The 27,339-nt window shown below is 49.2% G+C and overlaps 1 protein-coding gene and 1 long non-coding RNA gene across 9 annotated transcripts in view; one reads left to right on the top strand and one right to left on the bottom strand.

Moving 5' to 3' along the window:
* LOC308190313 lies at nucleotides 1-5,772 on the top strand. Its single transcript, XR_013947064.1, has 2 exons — nucleotides 1-1,912; nucleotides 2,053-5,772. It is a non-coding gene; the product is annotated as an uncharacterized lncRNA (long non-coding RNA).
* A 5,068-nt stretch (nucleotides 5,773-10,840) lies between these two features.
* The window catches only part of POMGNT2 (protein O-linked mannose N-acetylglucosaminyltransferase 2 (beta 1,4-)), a 28,328-nt gene continuing 11,829 nt past the window's right edge, over nucleotides 10,841-27,339 (bottom strand). For 4 of the 8 annotated variants that reach the window (XM_080581251.1, XM_080581248.1, XM_080581250.1 and 1 more), the window contains exon 3: nucleotides 10,841-13,134. In XM_080581251.1, the coding sequence (XP_080437377.1) occupies nucleotides 11,306-13,042 (1,737 nt within the window). In that variant the 5' untranslated portion in view covers nucleotides 13,043-13,134 and the 3' untranslated portion in view covers nucleotides 10,841-11,305. Of the gene's footprint in view, nucleotides 13,135-20,286; nucleotides 21,296-25,422; nucleotides 25,542-26,082; nucleotides 26,984-27,339 lie in introns of those variants that run through there. The other 4 variants (XM_080581254.1, XM_080581255.1, XM_080581253.1 and 1 more) reach the window with 4 other exon arrangements.

The following is a 27,339-nucleotide window of genomic DNA, read 5'->3' as shown; positions in this document are numbered from 1 at the left end:
TCCGTCTCCATCTCCACACCACCACAGGGCCTGAGAGAGGAGTTTCCCTGCAGCCACAAGCTTGCAAACTCATTTTTTACCCCCCAAAGAGGAGCTATACAGTGGGGTCAGCCCATGCTGGGCATTCCCAGCGTGGCTTCATCCCCTCCCAGCTAGCCCCAGCCCAGAGAAAACCAGTTTCCATGCTGTTGTTGAGCAAAAGCACACACCCGTGCACAATGAAATCCAGACAGTGTTTTATTTGTGTGTCAAACGCCGGGGGAGAAGCCAGCGCTTTCACCACCAGGATGCCGGGAGCTGGAGAGCAGTCAGGGCTTGCTCAGCGCCAGCCTCCAGCCTGCTTTTTCCACCTGAGGGCTGATTTCGGAGCAGAGCTGAGCTCCGGCTCATCAGAGGGGCTGGTGCCAGCTGAGTGGGGAGGCTGAGCCCAGAACTGCGCTGGCTGGGGGTCCAAATATGCCTGACCCGGGGAGAGGCTGGGGCAGCTGGCTCCTCGGGCAGCAGGAGCTGCCAGAGACCACGGCTAAGGCAGCACCAGGCAGCCCCAGCACTGAGCCGGGAAGCTGGGGGCACCTGTGGTAATGCTGTTAGGGGCTGCGGTGCAGCTAAAGCCGGGGGGTTTGGTGGTAAGGGAGCAAAGGGAGGTGCTGCCGCAGCGAGTGAGCACTTTCGCTGTGATTCCCCGGCTCTGGTGCAATCTGTGTCAAAATCTAATAAAATGTGGATGTTCCCGAACAAACAGCTTTTAAGACTTCAGAGACCCGGGCTCGCAGCAGCTGAGAGAGACTACAGCTGTTATTTTTCGGTCTTAAGCAGCAGCATTAGTCATTACCTCCAGCTGGGCTCCAATAATTGCCTCCATAAAACTGGCGGTTTCACAACAACCCAGTGCAGATGATGGGCTGCTGCCCAGAGCTGGGGGCTTGCTGTGTGCCATGCCATGGGGATGGCCGGTCCCTGCCTGTGCATGGGCCTCCACAACACCTCTTCAGTGCCAAAGCGAGATGCAGCCTCCCTCATCAGCCTCCACCCGGCTGGAAAATTAGGCTGGGGGGAGAAATGTGATGACAAATCAGCCTGTGTGGACTGCTGTGGCCACCAGCCCTATGCACGCCTCACCAGAGCCCCCCAGAGATGCTGGCACTGCCCACGAGCTGTGCACTTTACACTCAAAGAAGCCTTTCGATAGTGGTGCTGAGGCAATGTTTGTTCTGTTTTCTGCCTCTGCAAAGGTGGGATCAAGGCTTCAGCGAGCCCTGCTGCTTCATCTTCATTTGAAGGGACCTAGAGGAAGAGAAGGAAGGCAGTGGAGGAACGTAGTGCTGGGAGCAGGCAGATGATGGGAACAGATGCAGAAGAGGAAAATGTGGGGGTACAGTAGCTGAGCTTGCCCTTCGTGGTTATGGGGCGTGCTCAGAGACCAAACCTGCCCTGTCAAAACGTGGTATTTTTAGCACAAAATGAGAAACCTGAGTTAAGGCCTCTGCTGCAGTCCCCGCGGTCAAAGCCCGGGGGGAGCGGGTTGGCCTTTGAGCCAGCCCCCCCAGATGAGCCTGCTCCCCTCCACGTGCGCGATGCCGGCAGGCACTCTGACGGATGGTGCGAGCGGAGGTGCTGCTGCGGGTGCCCGCGGGGATGCGGGCGGTAAAGACATTTCTCTGACTTTGCGGAGCTGCGGCCCCGGAGGTCGCCTCCTTTATTCCGTAGGGACCACAGGGCGCAAAAAGCAGATGCCAGCTGTCCACCGCGCCTTGTAAATCGGATTTTAATCATCTCGGGGAGACGGCTGTCTGCTGCTGTGGGTCGCTAACCAGGTTTACAGGACTTACTCTGCAAAACGTACATTTATGGGATGTCTCGGTGATCAGGGCCCCAGCTCCGTCCTTCGGAGACCGAAAGGCAACCTGAGCAGGTAGGTGCAGACCTGGGCATATCAGCCCCCACATGACCTTAAAGCAAGCAGCATATTCCTGTGACACTAAGACGGGATGCGGAGGATGCTTTAAAATATGCTGAACTGCTCTAACTGTTCTCATTTTTTTTTTTTTTCAGTCATTATATTTGGAAAAGACATTGCCAGTGTTACTGGGAGACTGAAAGTCTACCTCTTTGCGAGTGAAGAATCGATGATTTGTTAGCTTCTTCCCTCTGTGAGAACACCACCATTAAATCATATTGCTTTATGAAAAAGGCAATACCCTCGGAGGACATGCAAGACATCTGATCACAGGCTGCCCACGGGGAGGCACAGCTCTCTCATGCGGACTTGGTTTCTAAAAAAGAAGGTAGTGAGGCCTCTGTGAACGTGGCTACTGGCTGTGAGGCCAGGCTTTGGCCCACATAGACATGCCTGCAGGCACAGTCAGACACAGTACAATGTTATCTGCTGGAGGCAAGGAAGGGAGCGATGCATTAGACAGGATCAGCGCTGGAAGAGAAAAGACTGAGAAGGTTTTAATGTATGCAATAATCCATTAATATTTTTAATTGGGTGGCACTAGAGTTTGAAATGTTGAAAGGGCACAGGAAAATGAAGGTGCGTCATGCCAGCATCTCCTGGCAGGCTGCAGAAGGCAAACAGCACCTGCACCAGGTGGCTGAGGTGTCCTTAATGTCACACAAAAACTCCTCGCCCACCCCTCTGTGGTGCTGTGGCTGCTGGGCCTATAAGGTGCCCTAATTTCTAAGCCAGTTTTGGGGACACAACTCTGGCCTTGCGATGTGGCAGGTTTTGGATGAGCTGTTGCCAGCCGTCTGGTTTGGTTAAAACCCATGATGGAGATGGTCTCTGCCACAGCTTCACCAGGCAGATCAAAGAAATTAAAAGCTCGCAGAAAAAAAAAAAAAATAAATATATATATATATTTCCGTTAGACCCTCATCGACCTTCCTTACGCCAGCTCTCCCCCCAAAACCATACGTGCTGGGGGAGGTTGGCCAGACCCCACACCAGCGGATGTCCATGGGACAATCCCCATGGAGAAGTGGTGTCCTCAGCCAGGAGAGGCCACGCAGGGCAGAACCCCAGCACCCGTGGGCATTGGGAGCCTGCAGGCTGTGGGGGCCCTGCGGAGCTGGAGCAAGGCTGGTGGTCGTGCTGGTGGAACAGAGCACCAAGCAGCAGGAGCTGTTGTGGCAGAGGTCACAACTCCATCGTTAGCTGAAAGAGCGGAGCAATCCACCCAAAAACCAGCAGGACAGGGTCACCCCAACGCAACCTCACTGGAGACTGGGGAGCTACAAGCAAGGTTGGCCTTGTCCAAAAATCCCTGATGGGCTCCTTCAGCCATGGCCCAGTTTACGAGCACATTCATTTCTCCCTTCATTCTCCAGCTGCAAAGGCAGAGAATTTAAAAATCAAACCCTGCTGAGAAGTAAAACAATCGTAGGTCCCTTGAGACACAAGTTACAGCTACAACCCAGCACCAGGAGTGTGGAAACAGCCTTTCTACGTATTGTGGGAGGTTTGACAGGTAGGAAAATATTTCTCAGCTGAGCGTTCCCCCTCCAGTTTGGGTTAATAGTTTGACTCCAGCTTTAGGGAGAAATTCCTGCCTTTCCCATAACAAATTTTAAAACGTAACTAGCCAGAGAGAAGAGTTATCTGCTGGATGTCTGATTAATGCTCAATTCCTTCCCTCTGTACAGCATTCCTCTTTTAAAAGCACTCTGGCTCCTCACAGCTCTTCTCCTTCAGACTTTGCAGAGATGCCTGTGCTGAGAACAAGCAGGGAATTAAGTTCTCGTGTTGTTTTTAACATGGCAATGTATACGAGTTACATGCAATAAAAAGAACAAGGCGAGCTGTTTCTGGCAAACAATTTATTTCTGCTTGTGAATTATCCGTGAAGACCACTACATGTTTTTACTACACAGTCAGCTGTCTGTCAGAATTACCAGGCAAGCCACGTGAGCGTATTTTGGTTTGCGAGCTGTGCCTCGTGATGCCTGAACTGCCTTCCTCCAGGAGGAACCTGCTCCCACCAGCTTTGGGGACCAAGGTCAGCACACTCGTGGGACAACACAGATGGCTTTGTGGTGCCAAGACCAAACTTTAACTCTAATTTGATGCACCAGCTTCCAGCCCAGTCCGCGAAGCCTGGCCACAGGCTCCTGCACCCATGGATGTGGCTTGAGTAATGGGAAAAGGCAGTGAGCCCAGCTGCAGCGCTGCCTTCTGAAGCGCCGACATCGCAAGTGGAGCTCAATTGGAAAATTAATTATCCCAGTCAGGAAGCTTCAGAGCTGAGCAATAAATGGATCCCTTTCACAGCCAGTTTTAAATTTGCCCCTCTGCTGTGAACCTTTTTAAATGAAGCAGTGCTCGGGGAGCGTCACAAGTCTCGGGAGCCCTGCTAGGTCTCAGCCCCAGCAAATCCTCCTGTTCCTGTGTGTGGGGCAGGCATTGCATGGCTCTCTGCTTTGGTCTTTTTCCCAGTAAGCAATTGTATTCAACGGCCTGATTTTTTGGTTTATCCCTCTGCACCCCGCATGGTTATTTACATGAACGCAAAGGGTGTGAAAAAACTATCAATCCAGAATGGGAAAAAAAAAAAAAAAAAAAGCTGCCTGGTGCTGCAGTTGGATGCACTGACTACACCTGTTTGCATTTTGGCATCGCTGGCCTGCTCCTGAAACTGTTGCTCTCACAACGTCGGTAATATTTGCATAAAATTAGCACGATGATGTGGGACTGGCTTTGCGGGGTTCTTTCCACCGAGCAGAGAGCCTTTCCAAAGCCGCTCATCCAGCCCAGAGCAGCACAAACTGAGGGGCATTATCACTGTGTGTGTAATTTTCTTTTTTTTTTTCTCTCCCCCCCTTAAATGTGACTGCTTTAAAAGGCAGCCAAGAATGCAGAGCCAAAAACCCTTGCCCAGGATTTTGTGGCTCGATGTGCGCAGTGCTTACCTAAGCAGCCTTCGTCCGAGTTAATGATGAGGAAGAATCAAGCCGACCGTGAATATGCTCTGCTCTTGCATTTTTGGAGCTGAGCAGGATTTACCAGGGATATCAGGTGTGCCCATGCAGGACAAAGCCTCACAGGGCTGCTGATATTCCAGGTGCAATGCACCGCCCGCGTGAACAGCAAAAACCACACAGTGCTTCTTGAAAGCACCGTAAATCCCTCGGCTTCAAGCCGCAGGTGCCCCTCCAAAGAGAAACTGCAGGTCTTGCTGCAAGAGGGGTGGACAGCCCACCTCTGCTCCCACCAGGTGGGCAGGGGAACATAGAAAAAGGGAGTCATCTCAGCTGGAAAACACCTCCAAGGTCACCAAGCCCAACCACCAACCTGGCATACCGAGTCCCATAGCTAAACCATGACCCTCAGTGGGGAGTGGGACCAGCGGTGTTGACCTTGGGTAAAACCTCATGGTGCTTGTGCCCATCAAAAGACTGGTTCGTAGAGCTGCCAGGATGCCCCTACCTTGGCCCATCCGAAATCCTGACTTTCTGAACCCATGAATGCTTAAATTTGGTCCTTCCTCCAGGATGTGATGGTTCATATAAGGGGAACGCACACCACAGAGGGTGAAGGCAGCTGTTCCTTGACAGAGCTTTCCTTCTGCCTGCACGGGTACACCCAAGATTTGCAGCGTGTTTTTGGGGAGAAAAGGCTCCCCTGAGGTTCCCTCTGCAATGCAGGTGGGGCCCTTGTGTCAGCCCTACTGATTTCACAGCCCTCCCTCTAGCCTGGGAAAAGGAAAGCAGTCTAAATGAAACACTGTTTAATCAGAAAGCACCCTCTAACCCCTAAGGAATTACTGAAAATTTTGCTTCAAAACTAGTTTTCAGTGGAAAGCTAGCACTTGAATTTCAATTTTCCGATTAAAATGATGATCGTCTCCCTAACAGAGCTTTTATTGCAAGGGGAGAGGGATGGAGGAAAAATTGCCAAAGAAAGCATTTCCCAGAGGAGCAGGTGGGATGTGCAGCCACGGTGAGCATCCCCTCGGAGCTGTGGCAGAGACATCCCGTTGTCCCTCTTCTCCGAGGAGACAGCATCTCCCACGGGGCACCGCTTGCCAAAATGTAGCTGCTGGGAGGTGGGGAGAGAGCCAGGACACCACGCACCTGAAACCCTCCCGCCCAGAAAACACTTCCCAAATAAATCCTATTTTTTCCTCTCAAATAATCTACCATTCATAGTGCTGCTCTGAAACACCTTCATAATCCTGGGGGAGAAAGGAGGAAGGGAGGAAGGGAGATTTCACACACCCCTTGCCCTGTCTGACTCTGAAACATTCATGCACAGGGAAAAGCGTCTTTCTCTGTCTGAAGGGACCAGATGACAAAAGATGCTTGTGAAATACAGATGCAGATGGTAGTCCTGCCTCTTCCTTGCATTAAAACATTAGCTCCTGGATGCTCGCCTGGCCGTGGCTGGAGACATGATGGTATTTTCCAGGACAGCTCTTGCTCCTACCCAATGTCCAGCTCAAATTTCCCCTCTTCCAAAGGCAAAGCTGAAGATGGAGACTTGAAAGGAGGGAATAGGAAGAAAAAAAGGAAGGTAGAAGCAGATACAAATCCATGCAATGAGGCAAGGCAGGGTTAGGATGAGGGCTTGTACAAAGAACACATCTCTGTGTCCGACTCTGTGGTCACTCACCCCAGGCAGCAGCACTGCACGTCCCGCCTCCCTCTGCTCCACTCTTCTGGCAGAAAAACCCCAAAAGATGGGCACGTTTCGCTGAAGGTGTTGAAGAAGGGTTGCCCAAGCCAACTGGTGCAGCTCTACACCATGCCCACGTGGATGTAGCTACGTTGGGGGAAGTGAAATACGGTGAGAGACACCTAGGCCCCATTGCACCTGCATGGGATGGAGATGGGGCCAGCAGACTTACGAAGCAGTAGGCACTGGCTCATCATGGAAATGACACAACAACAAATGTCTGCAGAGGGAAATGGTGTTGCTGGGCATCCCTGGGAACCTGGGCTGAGCCTGGGGGACCGCAGAGGCCTGCGGGTTGTCTCGTCACAGCCCACCCCACCCCCACAGCCGTGGAGATGGAGGAGGTGACCGCTGTCACTGGCAACCAGCATGGCCTCAGGCTCAGGAAAAACAAACAGGGAGCTTCTGGGACAGACAAGGTGTGATAAACGTGGTGTGTTCATCTGTAGGAGCCATGTTATGCACATGGCCCTCCCAGAGGGTAAATCAGGCGATTGGAGCGAGCCGTTCGATAAACACCGAACAAAGGGAGGCTCAATCAAATTTTAAAAGCACCACATTTTCAAACGGCGGGACTAAGCAACACTTAAAGGTGACGATCGTTGCCAAGTTATTGGGAGAAAACAGGAGGCCGTTTGCTTTATTTGAGCGTGCCAGCAATTAATTCAGCAATCAGTACGGGACGACTTGCGAGGCAGGAGCCAGGCCCGGGCCTCGCTCCGTGCGGGTTGGCCCCGGCAGGCCGGGTCGCCTTCGGCTCCGCGCTGCGGGCCCCACGAGGGGCCGTGCTGAGGAGGAGGTGACTTATCTCACACAAAGACTGGGACGTGCTTCGCACACACGCAGATGGTGATGCTTCTCGTACCACCCACAGCACAGATGGACTGTCAGTCATCACACGGAAAGCGGTTCCAAGAGCGCTCCCACCCCAAGTCCACCAGGAAAGAACGAAGTGCTCTTTTATCCACCAAGCCCTACGCTGCGCAGGCACCAGAAGCAAAAATATTGTAGAAATAAGCCTGCTATTTATATAGCTCGGCAGATGAGACACAGTGATGAGGCAGAGATGCTGAAGTCACCCTTTTGTTTAACATTAATTAAATACTGTTGTGCTTATGGAACGCCTCTCACCCAGGGAGCCCTGAGAGCTGGCAGGCCCCGCTTCTCTCCTGAAGAGCTGAAGGTCTCAGATGGGACCTTCGTAGGGCTCTGCCAGCCACATACATGGACAGCCCGCAGGGGCAGGGGCCGATGCTTGGAACAAACCATTTCCTACGTGTCTTCGTCCAGCCTGGGTCCCGTGAGGCACCCCAGGAGCAAATGCATCGGGGGGAGCCAGTGCCACCCACAGGCAGCGTGGCAGAAGCCAAAAGCTGAAGAAAACCTTGGGCCAACAAATAAATAACTAAAAAAAAAATAAATTAAAAATGTAGCAATATTGTTAAGCAAAGGCTGGCCTGAAATAATTTCTGGTTGTTACAGGGGAGAAGCACCACAGCCTCCCGTGAGGATGCGGGTTGCACCGACAGGAAAGCATCGCTCCCAGGAAAGCAGCACCCCCTTGCCTCTCACTGGACTGATAGCTGAGCCATCTGCCTTCTGCTTGGAGCTGAGCCTCTCGAGAAACGCTGCTATTCCTGGGCACTGTTTTTGAGGGCAAGTTGGGGCTCTATGCAACTGAAAATAACTCCGTCGGTACCAGAAGTCCCATCCCGTATCCCTGCACGGCCTGCAGCTGCTGGCCAACACCACACACCTGCAGGCTGACAAATTCTCCCTTCACTTCTTCCTCCTCCTCCTCTGTGTCGGGGAAGAGTCCTCCTGCGGCAGCTGGCTGCTCCCTGCACTCCGGCTAATTAAAATGAGATATGAAACGGCAGCCAGAGGAAATCCTCTTGGATGATCCATCTCGGTAAGGACACCCAGGCCGGGTGGCAGCGAGCTGCAGCCCAGCTTGCTATTAGCATCCTGCCCTGCCCCGAGAGGGTTTTGGATGTGATCCCAGCTATTTCTCTTTTTCCTGGACAGCGAGGCCCGACAGCACCACAGAGCTTAATGTATTTGCTCTGGGAGCATCAAGAAATGATGCAGTGGTAGAAGTTGTGAGTCTCCTGCACAGCACAACTGGTCAAAAGGAGCCCCTAAGCTTGCCTGATGAATAAACTGTTTGGGAAATAAAATAAGCCAGCCCCAGCCCTGTGCTCCTGCACATGTGAGCGATGCATCCCCAGCCCCTGCGCATAGAAAACCCGCATTTGTTCTGGGACAAAGCTTTAAGCAACGTCAGGCTAACATTCCTTTCGATCAATGCAAGAAACTTTTGATCTGAATGCAAGAAACTGTTTCATGCTAGAGTTACGAGCTCACAAACCCGCATACGTGACACCATTACTCCACGGCCAGTTTTGTTGATTAGAACCATTAAGATAGGGGAAGAAAATAGCTCACGTGCTGTAAGCAATCTGCAAATGTGAGAAAAATTGCAGTCATGTGAAACTAATTTTAAGTGAAATGGGATGCTCTACAAATTACGGGCAAAGGATTGCTAAAAAAAGGCACTCAGAAAGACAGGGAGGAGAGAAATACACAGACCAACAGCCTGCCCATGACAAAAGGTGGCTCCGAGACCACAGGCAGCTCACACACCCAAAGAAAATCACTTCTGAAAACCGATGAAAAATGAACGTTAAATAAATTTCAGCCTTATGGCATATTGAACACTGGGTTTGCAGGGCACCGACCTTGCCAGCCTTGCAACGGCCAGCAGGGGGATGGCCAGTGGCCCTAGGGCTACGTGCAACTTGAGTGGACGTGGGGATGGAGGCTGCCGAAAACCCTGCTGTGAGGGGGAGCAAATCAGCCAGTAGGAGACACAGGTCGTGGAAGCTTTCCTACACAGCCCGCTCTCACGTCTGTCTCCTGTTTATGAAGTTTTTTCTCACCTCGGTTCTGATGGCTGTGGTATGTGATGTTCAGCCAAACTGATACTTCAGGACACAGCTCAGGTACTTGCTTCCCTTCAGCAAGAAGCCCCTTTTGTCTTAAGAAAACAACAGCTGGAGTATTCATACACCCCTTTACGATACCAAGGCAAAAAATATTAATGGGCAAGGCTACAATGGCAAAGCAAACGGACTTTGACAGGCTTCAGGATTTTTTTTTTCCTTTACATCACAAACAACATGTTTGAAAACAAAACAAGACATAATGAACATGAATTCACAGAACTAACACTAGCCTGAAGGTCCAATGTTGTACTGCGGTGTTTTACTCGTTTTTCAACCCTCCTGCTTCTCGTCTGATTTTTGTAGCAATGTTTTTCTCTCCCCCTCACTAAAACTCATACTATAGTCCTGCCTTGAGATGCTCACCTATCAGTCCATCACTCAGAAAGCAAGCCATTTATCCCACCGTGCGAACATCCATCCAGACTGGCAGGACAGTAGGGAGAGAAGAAAGCACTTTTCCTGTTGCTTTAATGTTGGTTATGAACCACAGAACATGCTAACATCAATCAACAAAATATCTCCCGTTTCTGCCCTTTTTTTCCTCTTTCCCCCAAGTCCTACATGTCTGACCCAGAGCTTTAATTTTTCACTCAGCCCAACTCAACTGCACCCACATAACAGCCCCTGCCTGATTCTTCTTCCTCTTCTCCCAGCACCACATCCAGCAAAATCTGCACCCAGAAAGCTTCCCTTTGGGACTTGCCTCTTACTTAGCAAAACACGCACCTATTAGCAGCTATTATCAACAGATTATACTGATCAAAACCAAAGAAGGATTTTCTTCAAGAGGATTTTTATCTGGGCAACCTCCCCCACCCACTGCCTCTTCCAGACCACCCCCCTTCCTTTCCCAAGGAAACGTACGTAACTCACAAAACGGAAACAGGTATTAAATCACAATAAATTATTTTACCCACTTCAACCTCCTACCTGCTGCTCCAGCCTTTCATTTTGCTGTTGGGGTCCAGTAAAATTGGATTTTAAGCACGGTGCTGATACCGTGGTCTCCTTCTCTTCAAAGAAATATGCCATTCATATGCTATTCAGCCAAAATATGAAAAATAAAAAGCTACCCACGTACACATTTTATCACAGCAACAGATCAATCTATCACATCATCATCCTGATAGACAATAAAATGCAAAAAAGTACCAAGGAGGTTTACAGCAATTTAATGAAAGCTCTCGTACCAAACCTTTAACTCAAACTTACAGACAGTTATTGAAAAAAATAACTTACAATGAAAAAGCTGATGAGAATTGCCCACCTAGCCATGGAATTAACTGCGGATTAACGTTGTGCTTAGATACTCACTACACAATAGAAACAAATTCAAATCACGACCGAGGTACACACAATTCGCTTCCATTCTGTTTTCAATTACATGTATTCATCACATAATCTGACCTCTGGAAGTTCTCTGAAGAACAGTTTTTTTTTAAACACTCACTGGAAATAAATTACATTTAAAGAACACACACACACAGAGTGCAATCAAATGGACACTTAGGCACTGGTACAGCCCAGTCCTCTTGAGCCCTCTGCAAACTACAGGACGGTAGGTTTTTAAACCACAGATGGAGCGGAGAGCAGGACAGAGCTGTCCAGGTAGCGCGACAGGTTATGTACTACACAAGAGCACATCTGCAAAAGGTCCCAGGAGATTTTTGTTGAAGATGCAGCGTATCCACACCAGGTATATGGTGAAGGGCTTAATGTTTTCTGAGAAGGTGTGATTCTGATGGGACAATATATAAGGCATGTAAGTGTTTTCCCCTTGCTCTTGTATCCACACTTCGTATTTCACTTCTCTGACCTTCAGATACTTAAGGTTCCAGGGGATCTGCCAGGACACAGAAAGCTTAGCTTCACTCGTGCCCTGGACGGAGGCTTGACACTTGGCATCCCTCACCTTGCCGGGGTAGAGGCTCCCAGACCACTTCTGCTTCTTGGGCCCGGGCTTAGATTTCACAGTCTGCCTGATCACGTGGATGAGGGAAGGGATGTCCACCTTCGTGTCCTGGTAGGCACGGAACAGCCACTCGGGGTTGCGGCAGCAGAGGTGCCGTGGCACCTCAGTGCTCTTAATGATGCGCTCTTGCTCAGCTTTGTCCAGATGAGCAATCCCACCCTGATCCCAAGGTCTGTCGGGGTAGGTAACGGTGTCTTCCCTGGCGGTGTTCTGCCAGGCAATGTACTGCAGGTCCATGCCAGGAAGGGTTGCCAGGGTTTTGTAAGGGGTATAGTGTTCAGGGTTGATAGCATAAGGGAAGAGCTCCACCACCGTGGCACCTCTCGGCAGGAAGAGAGACATGACTAATTGGGCCCCATGCATGCTGACCAGCATGGACGCGTTGCTGATCAGCCGGACGATGTCAGAAAACGAATGCTCCTCCAGAGAGACGGTAATGGTTTTCATCTGAAACTCCTGGGCGAGTGCCAGGATTAGTTCTGCCTCATTTAGGATAAGTCTGTTGATTGTTCGACTGAACACGACGATGTACTCCTCACTGGAGCTCTCCTCCAAGCTGACGTTCAGCTTCTGCATCATGAACTTGGTGAACTGCCTGATCTCGTTGCCAGAAACCAGGATGTTGGCCTTCGGCCCTTGCGGCTGGACAAATCCGTACTGGTACCAGGTGGTGATTTTGGAGAGTCCCACGTACGATTTGGTAAAGCAGAGGAGCCTGCCCAGGGTTTTAAGCTGCTCCCTGAGGAGCGGCTGCTTGTTACTCAGTAACTTGTAGAGGTCAAAATGAACACCTTCGCTCCACCCTTCCATGAAGAAGAGCCGTGCCTCCGGATCCAAATCAGTGAACTGCTGCATGGTGTAATAGATGGGGAGGAGGTCGTCGTGAAAGACGTGCATCAAGTTGTCTGGGTTGAACCTGTTAGCGATCAGCGCCACGTCGGGCACGAAGACCGGCTTTGGCATAAACTTCAGCGCAGCAGCGGGCAGCTCCACGAAGTTGAAGTACTGGGTGTTGTGATCTTCCACCGAGGAGAGGTCGAGCAGCGCGGGCTGGAACCTCCGGGAACCCAGGTTGGGCAGCATGACCGAGGAGTTGCTGTGGAAGTAGATGAACTCCTCAGCCTCGGTAGAGTAGCAGAGGGACTCGAAGCGGCAGATGCGGTCGGTGTGCATCCTGCCAGTGCACACCATCCTGGTCCCGTCCTCCAGCAGCGTCTGGAGAGCCGCATGGTAGTCGATCTGGACCTGAGAGAGCTCCTGAGACTGACGCGTGAGGACCAGCTCCTCTTCGACCATGAAGACATGCTCTCGCAGCTTGATGTATTTCCACAGCACGGCAGCAAGGACAGACACGAGCAGGGCATTAAACACGGCTGCTATGTTCATTCTGTAGCTAGGTCCTAGCAAGATGACAGGTGGGGAATGCAACGGAGAGGGAGCACATCATTAACACTCCTTGACATGGTGAAGGCAAAGACCTGTGGAAAATAAAATAAGAAAGGAACCATTTAAACATCAGGTTTATAGGCCTATCATAATTCATATTTTATGGACTATTCAAGAGGGTTTAGGCTTTTTTCAGCACTTTTTCCTCTTCCAGGGAACGAGCAAAAGGAAGAAAGTGTGCCAATGCAGTACTTGAAACTGGAGAAAAGGAGAGGAAAAAAAAGTTTGAGGATGAGCTCTATGAAGCTTTGTCAGAAAAAAAAAAAAAGTTATCTTCCCTGGGACTTTGGCTCACTCGTTTTTTTTGCAGAGCAGTCCAACAGCCAGAGGAAAGACAGCACTACAACCTCTGGGCCACTCACAAAGGACTTGGGAGAGCCAGCTCCTTTTCCTGATCCTTGTGCCCAGCCATGTTTATCCAACTCTGCCTCTCGCCTCAACTGTAATTAATAACAGGTAACAGCAGCACAAGGAGCACTGCCAAGTACAGATTTTGATACGCCCCATTCCGATTTGAAATGTGAGCTGGTGAACATAATACTCAGGTTTATTTTACTGGGGGTGGAGGAGGACTTGCATGTCCATGAGCCGCCCGGCGGGAGACTCCCGGGTCACTCAGCCATTTCTTTGGCTGCAATCCGGGATCAAAGGCCAGGAGCTGCCGTCATCTTCCAAAAGAAATGCTGTCATGGGAGAGAAGAGAGCTGTGCTCTTCACGCGAGGAACTGATGCTTTATTAAAGCAATCAAGCCTTCATTTAGTGAGCGCCTGACTTGTGCCAGCACGGCTGACCCTAACACAAAGGCAGCAATACCTTTCAAGTGCTTCCAGCATCGGTGTCCTCCCAATCCAACCCAAGAATCTCTTCTGTGCTGCTACACGGCCTCCCTGTTTCTTTTCCTGCTGTGGCAGGGATCCTGCCGCTGTTCTCCTTCTGTCTAGAAACACTACCGGCTTGTGTAAGAGCATTGATTATATTTTCTACTGTGAACTTCAGCTGAGGTATCGATTCACCTACAGTATTCATGGGCTCCGATTTTCATTATGCATCAAGGTTCGCTGCTAGCCAGGCTGTAGATAACTGCAGCCACGACTCCTGGGGAGCTGCAGGAAGAGACATTTCTCATCGGCACACCCCTGATTAGTCTGTTTCTAATTGCAGTTTTTAAACTCCTAGTAGCAATTTAAACTCCCTTTGATGCAAGTTTGGAGGGAGGGAAAAAAACAATGTCTCAGGCATGCGCTCTGACATCCCAAGCAGTGGTTCCTTACAATTTTAATCCAGAGATGCTTGCTCTTATATGCCAGGGAGAAGGAAGACAGAAAGGTGGATTTAGGACAAATGCAAACACTTCTCTACTGTCAAGGGAGTTTGTTTTTTTTAAAAGCGATATTGCAGCCTGAAAGATTGATCCTGCAATGTGGTTCACGCAATTTGAAATTGAATGGAGAACCGTTCGCGGAATTCAGTGGGGTTTAAAAGGGATCCCTCCAGCCTGCGGGATCCCTGTCTGAAGGGAGAGCTGAAAACACCTGGGAGACTGAATAATGCCGGAGAAGCGAGTGCTAGCTGCAAGCCGTGCAGACTCGAGAGGTGGTCCCTGGGGAGCTGAGCAACAAATTCATTTCAATTTTGGAGCAGCTGTAACGACTCAAATGAAATAGAAATGAAGTCCACCTCCTTTGGCAAGTGGTCTGAAAAACTGCTTTGTTTAGCAACTCCCTAAAAGCAAGCAATGCATTTAAAAGGTGCTATTTCAACTTCGGCCATGGAAAAGGAAGGGGGAAGGGACACAGAGCGGTCACATGGTCATCTAATTACCAGGGCAGGGTCAGCTCCCCCTAAACCACCCCCAAAAGGCGCTCATCTATCCCATTTTTAATACTTATCAATCTCTCCTGCCAAGCTGTAGCAACAAAGGCATGAGGGATTAGCACAAACTCTTTCCCAACACTCAGCCTTAATTTCCTCTGCGGCGATTTAAATCTGATCTTGTCCCGGGCGCCACAGATACCCGGCCCTGACGAACAACGGCTGTCACATCACGTTTCCATCTTTTTCTCTAGAGCAGGGGACGACTGCTGCTCCTGATGGCTTTGCAGCCACCAACCACGGCTGTCAGCCCTGAACGGCAACGTACCGGGGGCAGCAGCACATCACTCGGTGCTGTACTACACCAGCTGTAGCACCAGGCCCACCAGGCCCAGTTAAAGCAACCAAATCAGTTTTCAGGAACCAGCCTATCCTGTAATTTGGGTTTTTGATGGGGACAGATCTTACTTTGTTGGTATCAGATTTCCGGAGCTTCTTTTTTCTTCTTCGCTCCCACTGAAAGACACCCACTGATACCATCCACCTCTCCACTGCTGACCTCTAAGCTTGGGAGCGCTGCTTTAAATGACTTCAGCATCACCAAGGAAAGGACCGAGCCCAAGCAGCCACATGCAAACCTTGCTATCCAGTACACAGGGAGCAGGAGGGGAGAACTTGAACGATCAAATCCCCTGCCACAAGCACACTCTTCACACGAAGGCCAGTCTGTGGGCATCAGGAAAGTCACCTACTGCAGTTCAGAGGCACCAAACATCTCCAAGATCGGCGGAGTCGATGAGAGTTGCAAGAACTTGGCAGAGGGGGAAAACCACGCGGCCTTTTATTATTCCGGCCTGGCAGGGAGCGCGTGGGTGTTTCAAGGCATGAGAAGCCAGCAGTCGTAACACACCCCTGACACCACCTGCGCCCCGTGGGCACCTCGGCGCTGGAGAGCTCCACCAGGCATTACGAATCCCGTGGGCCAGGCAGCCCGCTCTGATGTTTCACCCCTGGCTGATCTGTTCTCTCCCCTCCGGCCCCAGGGGAGGGGGGTAAGAGGCACTTCAGAGAAGCAGCCTGATGGATGCGGCCAGCGCTCGGAAGTTAGCAGTTTCCATCTCAGGCCCTGCCACGGCAATGCCTGCTAAATGGCTACAAATGAACAACTCAGCTTTTTAATAAAAAATCACCTGCAAGGCCCTCCTCCATCTCTTCCCCGGCTGCAGTTCTTGCAATCACTTCAGCTAAGTGCAAGGAAGTGAATGTGCTTTAGCTGACCAAGTGTCAGGAATAAATATTGAAAGCTAGCAGCGCCGAAGGAATTCATCTTCGGTCTTGCTTCTCGTTGCTGATCCGTGGATCTTGGCTCACGCTGTTTTGCTGAGAGCTGCTTTTGATGGAAGGGAACAAGGGAAAACGGACAGGAATGGGCTGTCACAGGATGAAATGAAGAGAGAATTTCACAGGCACTCGGGGAACGGTCTTGAATCTTTGCTTGTTTTCCCACATTTTATCATCCGCTCTTTTTATTTGACGCCTGCAGCGAACACCTCGGGGAACTAAAACCTTCGGGAGTGGCAGAACAAACAGGAGCACGCTGTCCCACCTGTTTGCTCTCAGGGACCCAGGAGAGGCTGCAGCAAAGGGGCAACGGCAAACAATCAATCTCCAGGTCCCCTGGTTCCTCAGTGACCCCAGGGTGAAATCAGGCAGTAAGTGCTGCCAGCAGCAGCAGTCCTGGGATGGGAAACTCACTCAGCAGGCAGCAGGTAGCTCTGAAATAGGTGAAAGCGTTCAGTCCTCCACCTAAAGCGAGCTGCTTCACAATAAGCTGCCCTCTGCCCTTATCCCAGCACACTCGCCCACCCTCTCACCTCCCGGTGAGGCTGGGATAGCCACTGCTTAGCCCCACATGAGCTCCGCATCCCACGTACCAAGGAATTCACATGGACTGGCTTTTGGTTTTTTCCACTCTGTTTTTCATCAGCTCTTCTCTGCTCCTTTTCCAAACGTGATTACAGGCTGGAAGGGCTCACCCCATGCCCTTCCTCCACCCCCACTCACTTAGCAGAAAGGTCTCAGCTTCATCCTCTGGGCCCAGCTGCTGCTCCTCTGGGTAGCCCCGAGCACTGGCGAGCAGGTAAAGCCTTCAGGAGCACGCAGCAGGATCTGCGGGCACCCCGGCAGGGACTCGGCGCTACTTGTGGGTCTGTGGTCCTCTCATCGAAGTCTGGACACAGTCACACCTTCCGCTGGCCAGGTGATGTGCTGAACATCCTCAGGAGGTGGGAAACCACCGGGAAGCATAGATGGAGAAGCTGTTCATCTCTTTGTAACACACAGAGGAGACCGGAGGGGGTGGGATGGGAGAGATGAACTTCTGCTACTAGGCAGCTGGCATAAAGGACTACGTGTATTCATTTAAGAGATGAGTTCTGTTGTTCTTTTTTTAATTGTGAAGCTAGGGCAGGATGAATCACTACTCCAAAGCTGTTAAAATGATGGATGATGTTTTAAACCTCTTGTCCATCTCTAAAATCTTGTCCATTATTAGTTAGGTAAGAAATCAGGAGAAAAGCTACAAAATCCCCCGAAACACATACACGACTAAGACTCCCAGAGGAACAAACCAAGAGGTTCATTAGGAAGAGCAAGGGTCACCAGCAGGTCTAAAGGGGGACCTCCTAGCCCTGCAGGACACGACATAATGCCAAGTTCTTCCACTCGGGGCAGTAAATGGGCAGGTACGCCACCCGGACCCTGCTTGCAACAGGGTGGAAGGGGACGAGCAGATATCCCCGCACCGAGGACATTTTCCCCATTACTGCTCCCTTCCCCCAGCTCCTTCTCCTGCTCGGCTGGCTTTCCGGGCCCGGCAGAGGGAAAGCAAGGAGTGCCAACGTGACATTTCACACTCCCCCTGCAAAATGCCTCCCGCTCCTTCTCCCGTCCCTGCTGCGAGAGGCTTAGCTGGGGATGCAGCGTATGTAACGCATGCAGTCTTAAATACCTACTTCATTCACGCTGAAAGCAGAAGTTGCTAGAAGGCAACTCTCCTGATTGCAAGGAGGGGGAGTTGGGATCCGACAGCCAAGAATTGGCTTTTATTCTCATCCCTGTCACAGATTTCCTGCAGAACCACCAGCGAGTCAATCCCCACAGCCCAAAAGGCTGTTATCATCTTATTCACTGTATTTGTTTAATGAGATACATATATCTTCCACAGCACACATCGCATTAAAGAAAGGATGGTACACTGAATGATTGATATACTGGAACATTTTCTTTGTAAAAAGCAGCCAAGTGTAGAAAGGCTGACTTTTTTAAACAGGAAAAGAGCCGATTCTTGAAGGGAACAAATGCAGCAGTTAAAGCTACAAATAGCATTAATGAAGCCTGAGACAAAAAGAGGATATGAAAAATAAGAATACCTTGACTCTGTACTCTCAAGTGGAATTTAAAAAGCAGAACTGTAACCAGAAAAAAGTAAAACCAAAACATAACAACAACAAAAACCAACTGTTCCACAAAAACTTTAGCTGTCTACGGACAGCTGTAATCAAAATCAGGTTTAACTTTAGTTCTTATGGAATAGTAGTGTAAGTCAGGAATAGAAAGCAAAACTGTAAGCCTTCCATACACGACCATGACCGAGGAGACTGGGGCTCTGTGCCATGGTCCCTACTGCAAACATACCTTCAGGACGAGCAGGAGAATATTGGTGGCTACTGCATGCCTACCCGTTGTGCTTATAGATGGAAAGATCTACCTTTTTTTTCCATTTAATTTCACAGTCAGTGAGAGCTGGAATAGGAAGAGATTCAACCTGACTTTCAGGTTGATCAGAAGCCATTAATTTAACATTTGTTGACACCGCTGTCTTGATCTACAAGGGAACAGGTAATAAAATGGTAATTCCAACAGTACGCAGCCAATACCTGTAAGTAAACCACAGAACTGAGCTAAAAGTAGGAAGTTATGAAGAATACTTCTTGGGCTTTTAAGAACCGCTTTTCTATGCTCTCTTTTCCAGCCAGGAAGGCATGAGTACTAAATCCCTTCCCCAGACAAAATGAACCCCGATCAACAGAAAATTCCCCTAAGTAAGATGCATTTCTGGTGAAGATAAACAAGGTTGAGGTGGGAAATGAGAAAAATGAGGTAAAAAGAAAAAAGTATTTCTCTCAGCCCCCAAGTCTTTATTTTCATCCGACAGCCCCAGACCTAAAGATGAATACTGAAGGTACTCAAAATATCCACGGCCAGCCGGAGGGGGAAGCTTAGCAGACAGAGTTCATTTCAGTTGATCTTTGCACATCTGAGTATCCTACTGAAACCTCCTGGGTTATGTTGGTAACAGCACTGGCATATGAGTAAAAAAATAAAGATATCCTTCTGTTTGGTCTCTTGCTTTCAGTCTGCAAGCAAGACACCTTTGTCAAAAAGAAAAACGTGTCAGAGAGCAGTAGTTTTACCTTAACTCAGTGGTCCACCTACAGCAAAAACTGAGTGGGGGTGGCTGAGGGTAAAATTTACCAATGCTGCAGAAGTGAATTTAAAAGAACGTGATGCAAAATCCTGGAAGTACTGAACAAGATGAGCCTTAGCCACTCCAACCACGCCTTTGGGTTTTAGATGCAACTTGTTATTCCTCTGTATCCCTTCTTTCCTCCTTCTCCGAGGGGCAGAGTACCGGTGTTATTTGGATACTGGGACTGGTGCTTAGCAGCATGTACAGCCTGAGCTCTCCCCGCGTCCCTCCAGCATGGTCCTGAGGCCACTCCTGGGTGCTACAAATCCTAAGCAGGGGCCGAAAAGACCGGGAGCACAGCAGAGCCAATAAGAGCAGTGAAAATCCTGGTTATCACAGGCTCTACAGTATCGTATCTTTAGGGGAGAGTAAAGAGAAATTAAAATAAATCCATCCCAAAGCAGCCACTATCCAGTAAGACACATATTTCTGAAAACCCACAGAATTTAGTCCAGATCAGAGCTGTTTTTCCCTGTGAGACTTTTGTTTAAAGCGATAGAGCAAGCCGCCAGCCAGACAAAGAGGGGCTACAAAGACCTGGATTACGAATGAACTGCTGACCTCCTTCCCACGCAGGCACAGCCACCGAGGAAAGGTTCGGCGTGAAGCGTGCGAGGGGGGCGAGGAGGCAGAGTGCAAAGCACATGCTGAACCCCCCCCTCCCCGAAGTACACTGCAGCCAGGAGAGCCGAGAGATACGAATTCAGAGCCGCACAGCAAGCAGAGCACAGTTACAGCAGCACCCAGCACAGAAAGACATTAATTCAGAGCACCTGCACCCTTTTTAACCCTGGAAGCACTACCGCTAGCAGGTTAGTGTCTCAGCACATGCACGCATACCTGGTGTTGCTAAATAAAAGGAAATGCTATCCGGTGCCTCTCTTTCAGTGGAGAAAGGAAGAAAGAAGACACCTAAAAGCTACGTTTTGCAAGGGAACGAACACTCCCCACTCCTCTTCTTTCCCCACCACCAGGAAGAAAGGAAGGAAAAAAAAATAAAATCGCATCCACCGGCTCTCGGCACGGCAACCCGTGCACCATCTGCAGCCCGAGCTACCTTTCTCCCCCAGGTCTGAGCATGCTCCGTGTGCCGGCGGTGTCCTCTCGCTCCAGCTGGCTCACCTCAATTTGTTAGCCTCCCGGAGGTCAGCCTTGCATGCAGGATGATTTGCTGCAGTGTTCCTGCAAATCCCCAAAGGGCGGCCGCGCTGGAACAAACACCCTCGCGCTGCCTCGCGGAGCCGAGCGCGTCCTGGGAGGCAGACGGCACACGGGTGTGGGGACACTGATTTTAGAAACGCTGCTTTTGGGTATTATTAACGCTGCTTTGGGGCATTGTTAATGCCAATACTACTCCGAACACTTCGCGCCGAAGGACAAAACAATAGGAGAGGAAGGAGAAAAAAGCCCCTCGCTTGAGGATGCGAAAGCCGTCCTGCATGCTTTCTAGCAATTCCCTTGGCACCGGGGAAGCAATTTCCTAGCTGTGATGGTCAGCAAATGGCTTAGTACTGAGCAGTGTCATGAGTGCCCTCCTTCAGAGATCGACGGAACCGTCATTTTGCAATGAAGTTATCTTTTACGGTGGAAACAGTAATTCCTAAATAGAAAGGCACAGAAATGAGCTGGGTTTTTAAGAAAGTGTCTGTCTGCATCCAAGCTGAAGGTCACGAAGGCAGAAGTGCCTGACACCAACCTCAGCAGCACAGTTTGAACCCGTGGGGACTGAGCAGGGTTTTAAGACTGCAAACCAGGCAGCCCTGACTCAGAGCATCTCAGTTCCTAACCCTGCAGCTGGATCTACACGCAGGACCAGAAAAGCATCCCAGTTCTGCCCACGGCACTCGCCAACAGGTTCACAGCAGGAAGGCCGAGCACAGGTGAGACTCTTACAGGTATTAGGAGCAATATCCCAGCCCCCCAGGGATATACTCGCAGATATATCACAACAAAACACATGAGGCTTGCTGCATGATGTGTCTTGTTGATTAGCTGGGAGGCTCCTTGCCCTTAAGTGAGACTTAGCAGGTGTACTAAGAATGATGAAAAGGAGGAAAAGTTCCTTAACGCCCACGTGCACGCACACGTCCACACAGACACTCTCAGATGAAGAGCAACCATTTCACATAATGAGAAACAGAAAAGCATCCGTGGGTTTTTGTTTGTGGCAGGAATTACTCTCGCTGACAAAATGAAGAAGTTTAAATGACCCTGCATTAAAAAAAAAAAAGGCCATTAGATAAGATAGGGGGTATTCAAAACTCTACACCAGGAGAGCTTGGCAGCTACAACGGTTAGCATATAACCTAAACTCTCACATTGAGTAACCACCACGGGCAAGCACAAGGCATCCCCAGGAAGATCGTGACTTTGCCAGGATGCCAAGGGCAGGACACAAGACCACGAGCCTGAATACAGCCACAGCCGGGGAAGCTGGGTGTCATTCGGCATCAGGCGTGCTTAGAAATACACCAACACCACAGCGTATATAACCTGGGGTTTCTGAGTGCCAGTTAAAAGCCAAATACAGAAGAAAAATAAGCTGAAAGAGACAAAGAATGAACCCAAATAACATTCTGCAAAATCGACAAAAGATTCTTCACAAAGCTAGACCTTCAAAAATGAGCCTGCCAACATGATGAATAAACAGAACCACGGCATCTACTAAACTAGGGCATCACAGAAATAAAACAGACATTTTCTCATCTCCTGCTCTGGAGTGCCATTTTTACACCTCTGCCTTCTCTGTACAGAATGAGCAAAACGGTTCTGGCCAACTTGGAAACATCATAAACCGCTAGGATTAAGAGGACAAGGTGTCATCAACTTCTTTACTCCCTTTTCCAGGCCTATGCCACCTCAAGGAGGGCTCTGAAGCCCTCTACAGCACGAGCCCGTGGCCATCCTCTTCCTCAGGGGACACAAAAAGGGACACCGGTCAGCCACAGCTCGCCTGGGGGAAATACCTAACTCTGGTTAGGGACTTCATTGGTGGGACCCCTGCCGACCCAGAGATGCCACACAGGGCTCCTTTTCTGAGTTAAGCTTTGATTTTAATGGAGAAGAAAATACAACGTTTACAGACCGGTCTTTTATTTATGGATAAGCTCCTTCTCTGCTCCTGGAATGAGGTACGTGCACAGATTTCACAGGTACAATTTCTCACATCGCTTTCAGTCAGACGGTTTAATCCCAGTCCTGGAAAGGGCTCCGCAGTCAATCTGTCACACCACTAGGTAATTGAACATACATATTTTTTCCTGCTAATGAAATAATCAGATAAATCCAACAACTCTGAAACAGTAACTAGTTGTCAATTACTACTGCACTATAACACTTAGTGCGGCAGCCCCAAGCTCTTTCCAAATAATCAGCACCACCAGCCTAGTGCAAGTCAGCTCTGAGCCAAGGCAACCTATTCAAACCTCACTAAGGAGCTGGATAAATATTTAATGCACCTCAAAGTTGCAACCTCCAATACCAGCACCACAAAAGAAAATGAGTTAACATTTTGGAACTCCTACAAAGCAATACAGAACAACCAAAACTCGTCAAGCTAGCAAAGAAGTCTGAATAGACCCCTTGTGGTGTAGGACTGACAAACAGCAGGTAAATTAGTATTTACTGAATCTTTGCCTTGCACGTGTATGTTGCAGGGGTGCCTGCGTCACTCCCAGTTACGACATTTATTATTTATAGGCCTAGAAGTATGCTCTATAAGAAATTGTTCTTCCTGCAGTGCTTTTCAACCAAAAGTACATCTCAGTTTGAAAGCACAAAAAAATTAATGCCTGAGCTGACAACAAAAGCCTTTGTATGAATAAACATGCAAGGCGACAGAAGAAGCACTGCATTTCTAGGTACCAAGAAGATCAGGACTCCACACTTGGAGGACGACATTTTGATTCTGCAGAAGGTAGAGCTAAAACTGATGTCAAAAAGACCAGGGCTTCAGCCAATCACTGAAAAAATCCTCAACAATACATTTTGACAGGGGGAAAGGTATTTTCTGAGGAGTAACTCAATGTCCAAAGCCCATTTTGCTCAATTGCTTCAAACAAGACATACTCCCAGGCTTACAGGAGATGTAAGATGCAAATTTTACACCTTTATAAACCTAATACTGATGCAAGTATGATCAAACATTTCACACGTACACACTTTGGTTAGACGTCTCTACATCAGCCTGAAAAAATCACAGATATTTATTCTTCTCCTCCATACGCACGTGCATATTTTAAATATATAAAGCATGCACCTGTCATGGAAAGGTACACTAGCTCGTGACTACTTGAAATTAGACAATGCTGCTATGGTTTAGGGAAACTGAAGGGCCTCACCATGGTGTTTCCCACAGCCCACTACCTGTTCAATGTTTTTGCTCAGGCAGTGGTAAGATCATCTGTCCTCTGTCAGACTACACTTCAGTATTAGGCCTTTATCATCACAACATCACCTAAGAAACACACCTCCCAGTTTAACGATGTAAAGGCTGTAATTGGCAAAGAGATCTGGGTAGGACACCACACCAGCAGCCACAAAGATGGGAGCAGCTTCCTGTGAGAAACCCACCAGCAGCCAAACCCTCTTGTGTACCCCAGGGTTGTATTCAACTCCCCAGGCTCCAGGGCTGAGGACAGTAGTTAGAGTCTCCACGATGAAAGGTGACAGTTTAAGCATGCTAAAGATCAAAGGACAGGGAGGACGAAGGTATCAGACCCACTGCAGCCGCAGCTTAGCCTGAAGCTGGAGGCCCTGTCAGCAAGGACCCTGAGTCCCTTCTTCCTGTCTGCTGAAACAAATGGGGTAGTCATAACCAGCAAGTCTCAGAGAGGTCTCAGGACATTAAGATGCTAGCACTACAACAAAAAGAAACAGCTCTTGAAAGGAAAAACATCTCTGAATCTGAACATCTTAGTTGGGAGGTTGGGGTATACAAAAGGAGAGAAGTAACAGAGAAATAAAACTTGCCTTTTAGGCTAAGACCAGAATTCTCAGGCACTTTCATGGATACGTAGGAGTAAACATCGAACAACCATGTGGAAGCATCTGAAGGACAGGGGTTAAGACCTCCAGGCATTTCACTGCCTTGGCTGGATTACGCACTCACTTGTAAGCGGGCTGCCCTTGCTCCAGTACTGACGAGACCATCTCTGCTCACCAGCAGGATTACAGCAGGACCGTTCCCTGCAGCTGCCTTTGCCCTAAGCTTCTACTGCCTGCTAAGTTCAGAGGTTTTGTGTGTTTCTAACAACCCTGGAGAACCAAAACCCACAAAACAAAGGTACGGTACTTCACGGAAAGAACTCCACAAGGAGGCCGCAGCAGCGCCTACAAACTTGATCAAAATAGGAGCTTCGATCCACGCTGGAGCGTGTGCTTCAATTAGCCGGTCCCTGACAAATGCCTGGGGGTGCCTCGCACAGCAGCATGACAGGAATGTAGTTCAGAGCCAAGGCAAAGGAGAATCTAAATCAAATCAGGGGAAATAAAAAGATTTACTGCCATTTTGAGTCCCCGAATTGCAAAGAGATCATTTTAAGTCCAATGCCCCCTTCAGGCACACCTGTACAGCACAGCCTTCCATGTTAAAGGGAAGCAGCCAGCACGTAACCCAACTCCATTCATATGATTGCAGCGTAACATTAACGGCTGGCAGGAGCACAGCACGACTGGATATCCCCCCCTTTAGTGCAACCATTCAGACTGGTGCTCTGGGAGCATAAAACATGCCCGTTCTGGGTTGGCAGCACTTCCCAGAGGCGCTAATATTCACAAGAAGTCTCTGAACAGAGCGTTAAGATCTCATGAATCATCTAAAACATCTTGGAGCAGAAAGAGGGTGCTATCAGACAGCACGGGCCATAGGCCTGAAAAATACCTTCTGGGCACTTTAAACGCTTCCCCCAAATTGTTTTTTGATTAGTACTTAAATACCCGGCTCTGATTTTCCCCGTGGAAAAGGCCAATTCTTACCTCGTCTCTCATCTGATTACAGTATCATCAGAGGGCCCAGCCGAGCAGTAGTTACTCATGGCTGTGGGCCAGGCATTTACTGTTTCAAATGCTGCTCTGAGGGCTGGCTACCGCTGCTACTGACAAGAGGGAGAGAAGAAAGCAATATGAATCATCTTTCTCAGCTTCAATGTGAACCGCCGCACGCAATCGGGGAAGTGTGATGAATACATTGAGTAACTTGTACAAAACCATTCCGGGTCCTCCAGGTGTCATATGCAACAATTTACAGTTCAATAGCTAGGAAGAACTTCTTCGTGCCCTTGGCAGCCAGAAAATTCATGGAAGGACTATTGAATCTAGGCTTATTTGTCAAGGGCACAGTAGCAAGAGGAAGAAGTTCAAGCCTGATTTTTGTGTTTGTTTGTTTAAGGCTTACTGATCTATTTACTTGAACGGTGACTACAAGAAGGTGGTTAATTTTTGCCCCGTAAATCCCACCAGCAAATCAATTTGTCATTCCCCTGCAGCCCTCCTTCCCACCCCACCTCTGTGAAGGTTACGGCAGCCACATAAAATAGCTGGGATGATACTTAATACAAACAAGAGGGTGAAACTTCCTCAGAAAAGGCAGAAAGCGTTTGCTGGGAGGGTAACCTTCAGCGATGGGACAATCCTTACCCAGCCCTGCTGCAGCAACTCATTTCTGCTCCCTTTCCCTCCCTTGGCAAGGTCTGCTGCATCTGTTGAGACAAACGCTGAGACAAGCATTTGGGAATGAGAATCCCTTAAAATAATAATTGAAGGGGTAACCTGACTCACTCAGAGAAGGGCAACATAAGCTCAATAAACCAACTGCTGTTTAAAACAGCTGCATTTAGAAAGACCTGTCCCCGTTGCTGATGTACAGCTCTGGACCCACGTGAAGACATTTGTGAAGCCAAGAAGAGCAGTCTTTCAGCTACTCTGCACTGTGTTTCAAGACTTCAAGGGCACTGCAAGCAGCATCTTATGTCAGGACGTGCTTCCCCACCTCTAGACTTCTGCTAGCATTGCTGCTGACGCGGCCGTTCCCTGCAGAAGCTGTCAAGCCGTTACAAAAGCCCTGCAGCGGTACCCCCAGCACAGGCAGGGATGGAGCAGGTCAAACCCCTCGCACTCACAAACAATCACTAAGATGAGCCATAGTAAAAAAAACATACGTATTGTCAGAGCCGTTCTCAGACAGGATGGTTCCTGTGACCTTGGAGAAAGACAAGACTAAAACATACATATATATACGTATATAAGGCTCAAATATACATATGTATATCAGCTGTGGGCAGGCAGACCCACCCTCAGTCCAGAAGATTGGATATGGGGGAAATACATTGTCCCAGATCATCCCAGGCAAAACCTTCCTGCCTTGGCTCACCCAGCTCCACCAGCTCCGTGGCCAAAAGCCATGCTATAAGCTGACAGGAACAGACTGCCAAGGAAGCCGACCCTTCCTCCCGGGCACAGGGATTACAGCCACAGCCACAAGAAGCTCCTCTCGCAACTAGGAAGACTGGATCTGCTCCTTTATTAATGCAGCAAGTATCTGAAAGGAGAAAGCACCCAAGTCAGAGGGTGAGCACTGACTAGAAACAGCCGTTTTAGTCACTGACTTAATGCTACACAAAATAACCAATTTCTTTACCATCAAGGCGACAAAATACACTAAAATAAACCCTTCTTCTCTAAGTTATTTGAATGCATTCGATGCTTAAAGACAAGCATGCATTGAAGAGCCCTGTGTTGCAACGGGACAAAGATATGCACATAAATTAAGCAAGGACTAACAGCGCTTTATGAATAATGATTTGACTTTGTGACCTCTGTGCTAAATATGTATAAATATACACACACGCATACAGATATGCACACACCCATATTTATATGGGTATAATATGCATG

Source organism: Anser brachyrhynchus (genome assembly GCF_964034855.1).
Source record: "Anser brachyrhynchus genome assembly, chromosome: 2".
Taxonomy (NCBI): domain Eukaryota; kingdom Metazoa; phylum Chordata; class Aves; order Anseriformes; family Anatidae; genus Anser; species Anser brachyrhynchus.
Note: the sequence above shows the minus strand (reverse complement) of the source record. Positions and strands in the feature narration are given on the sequence as shown.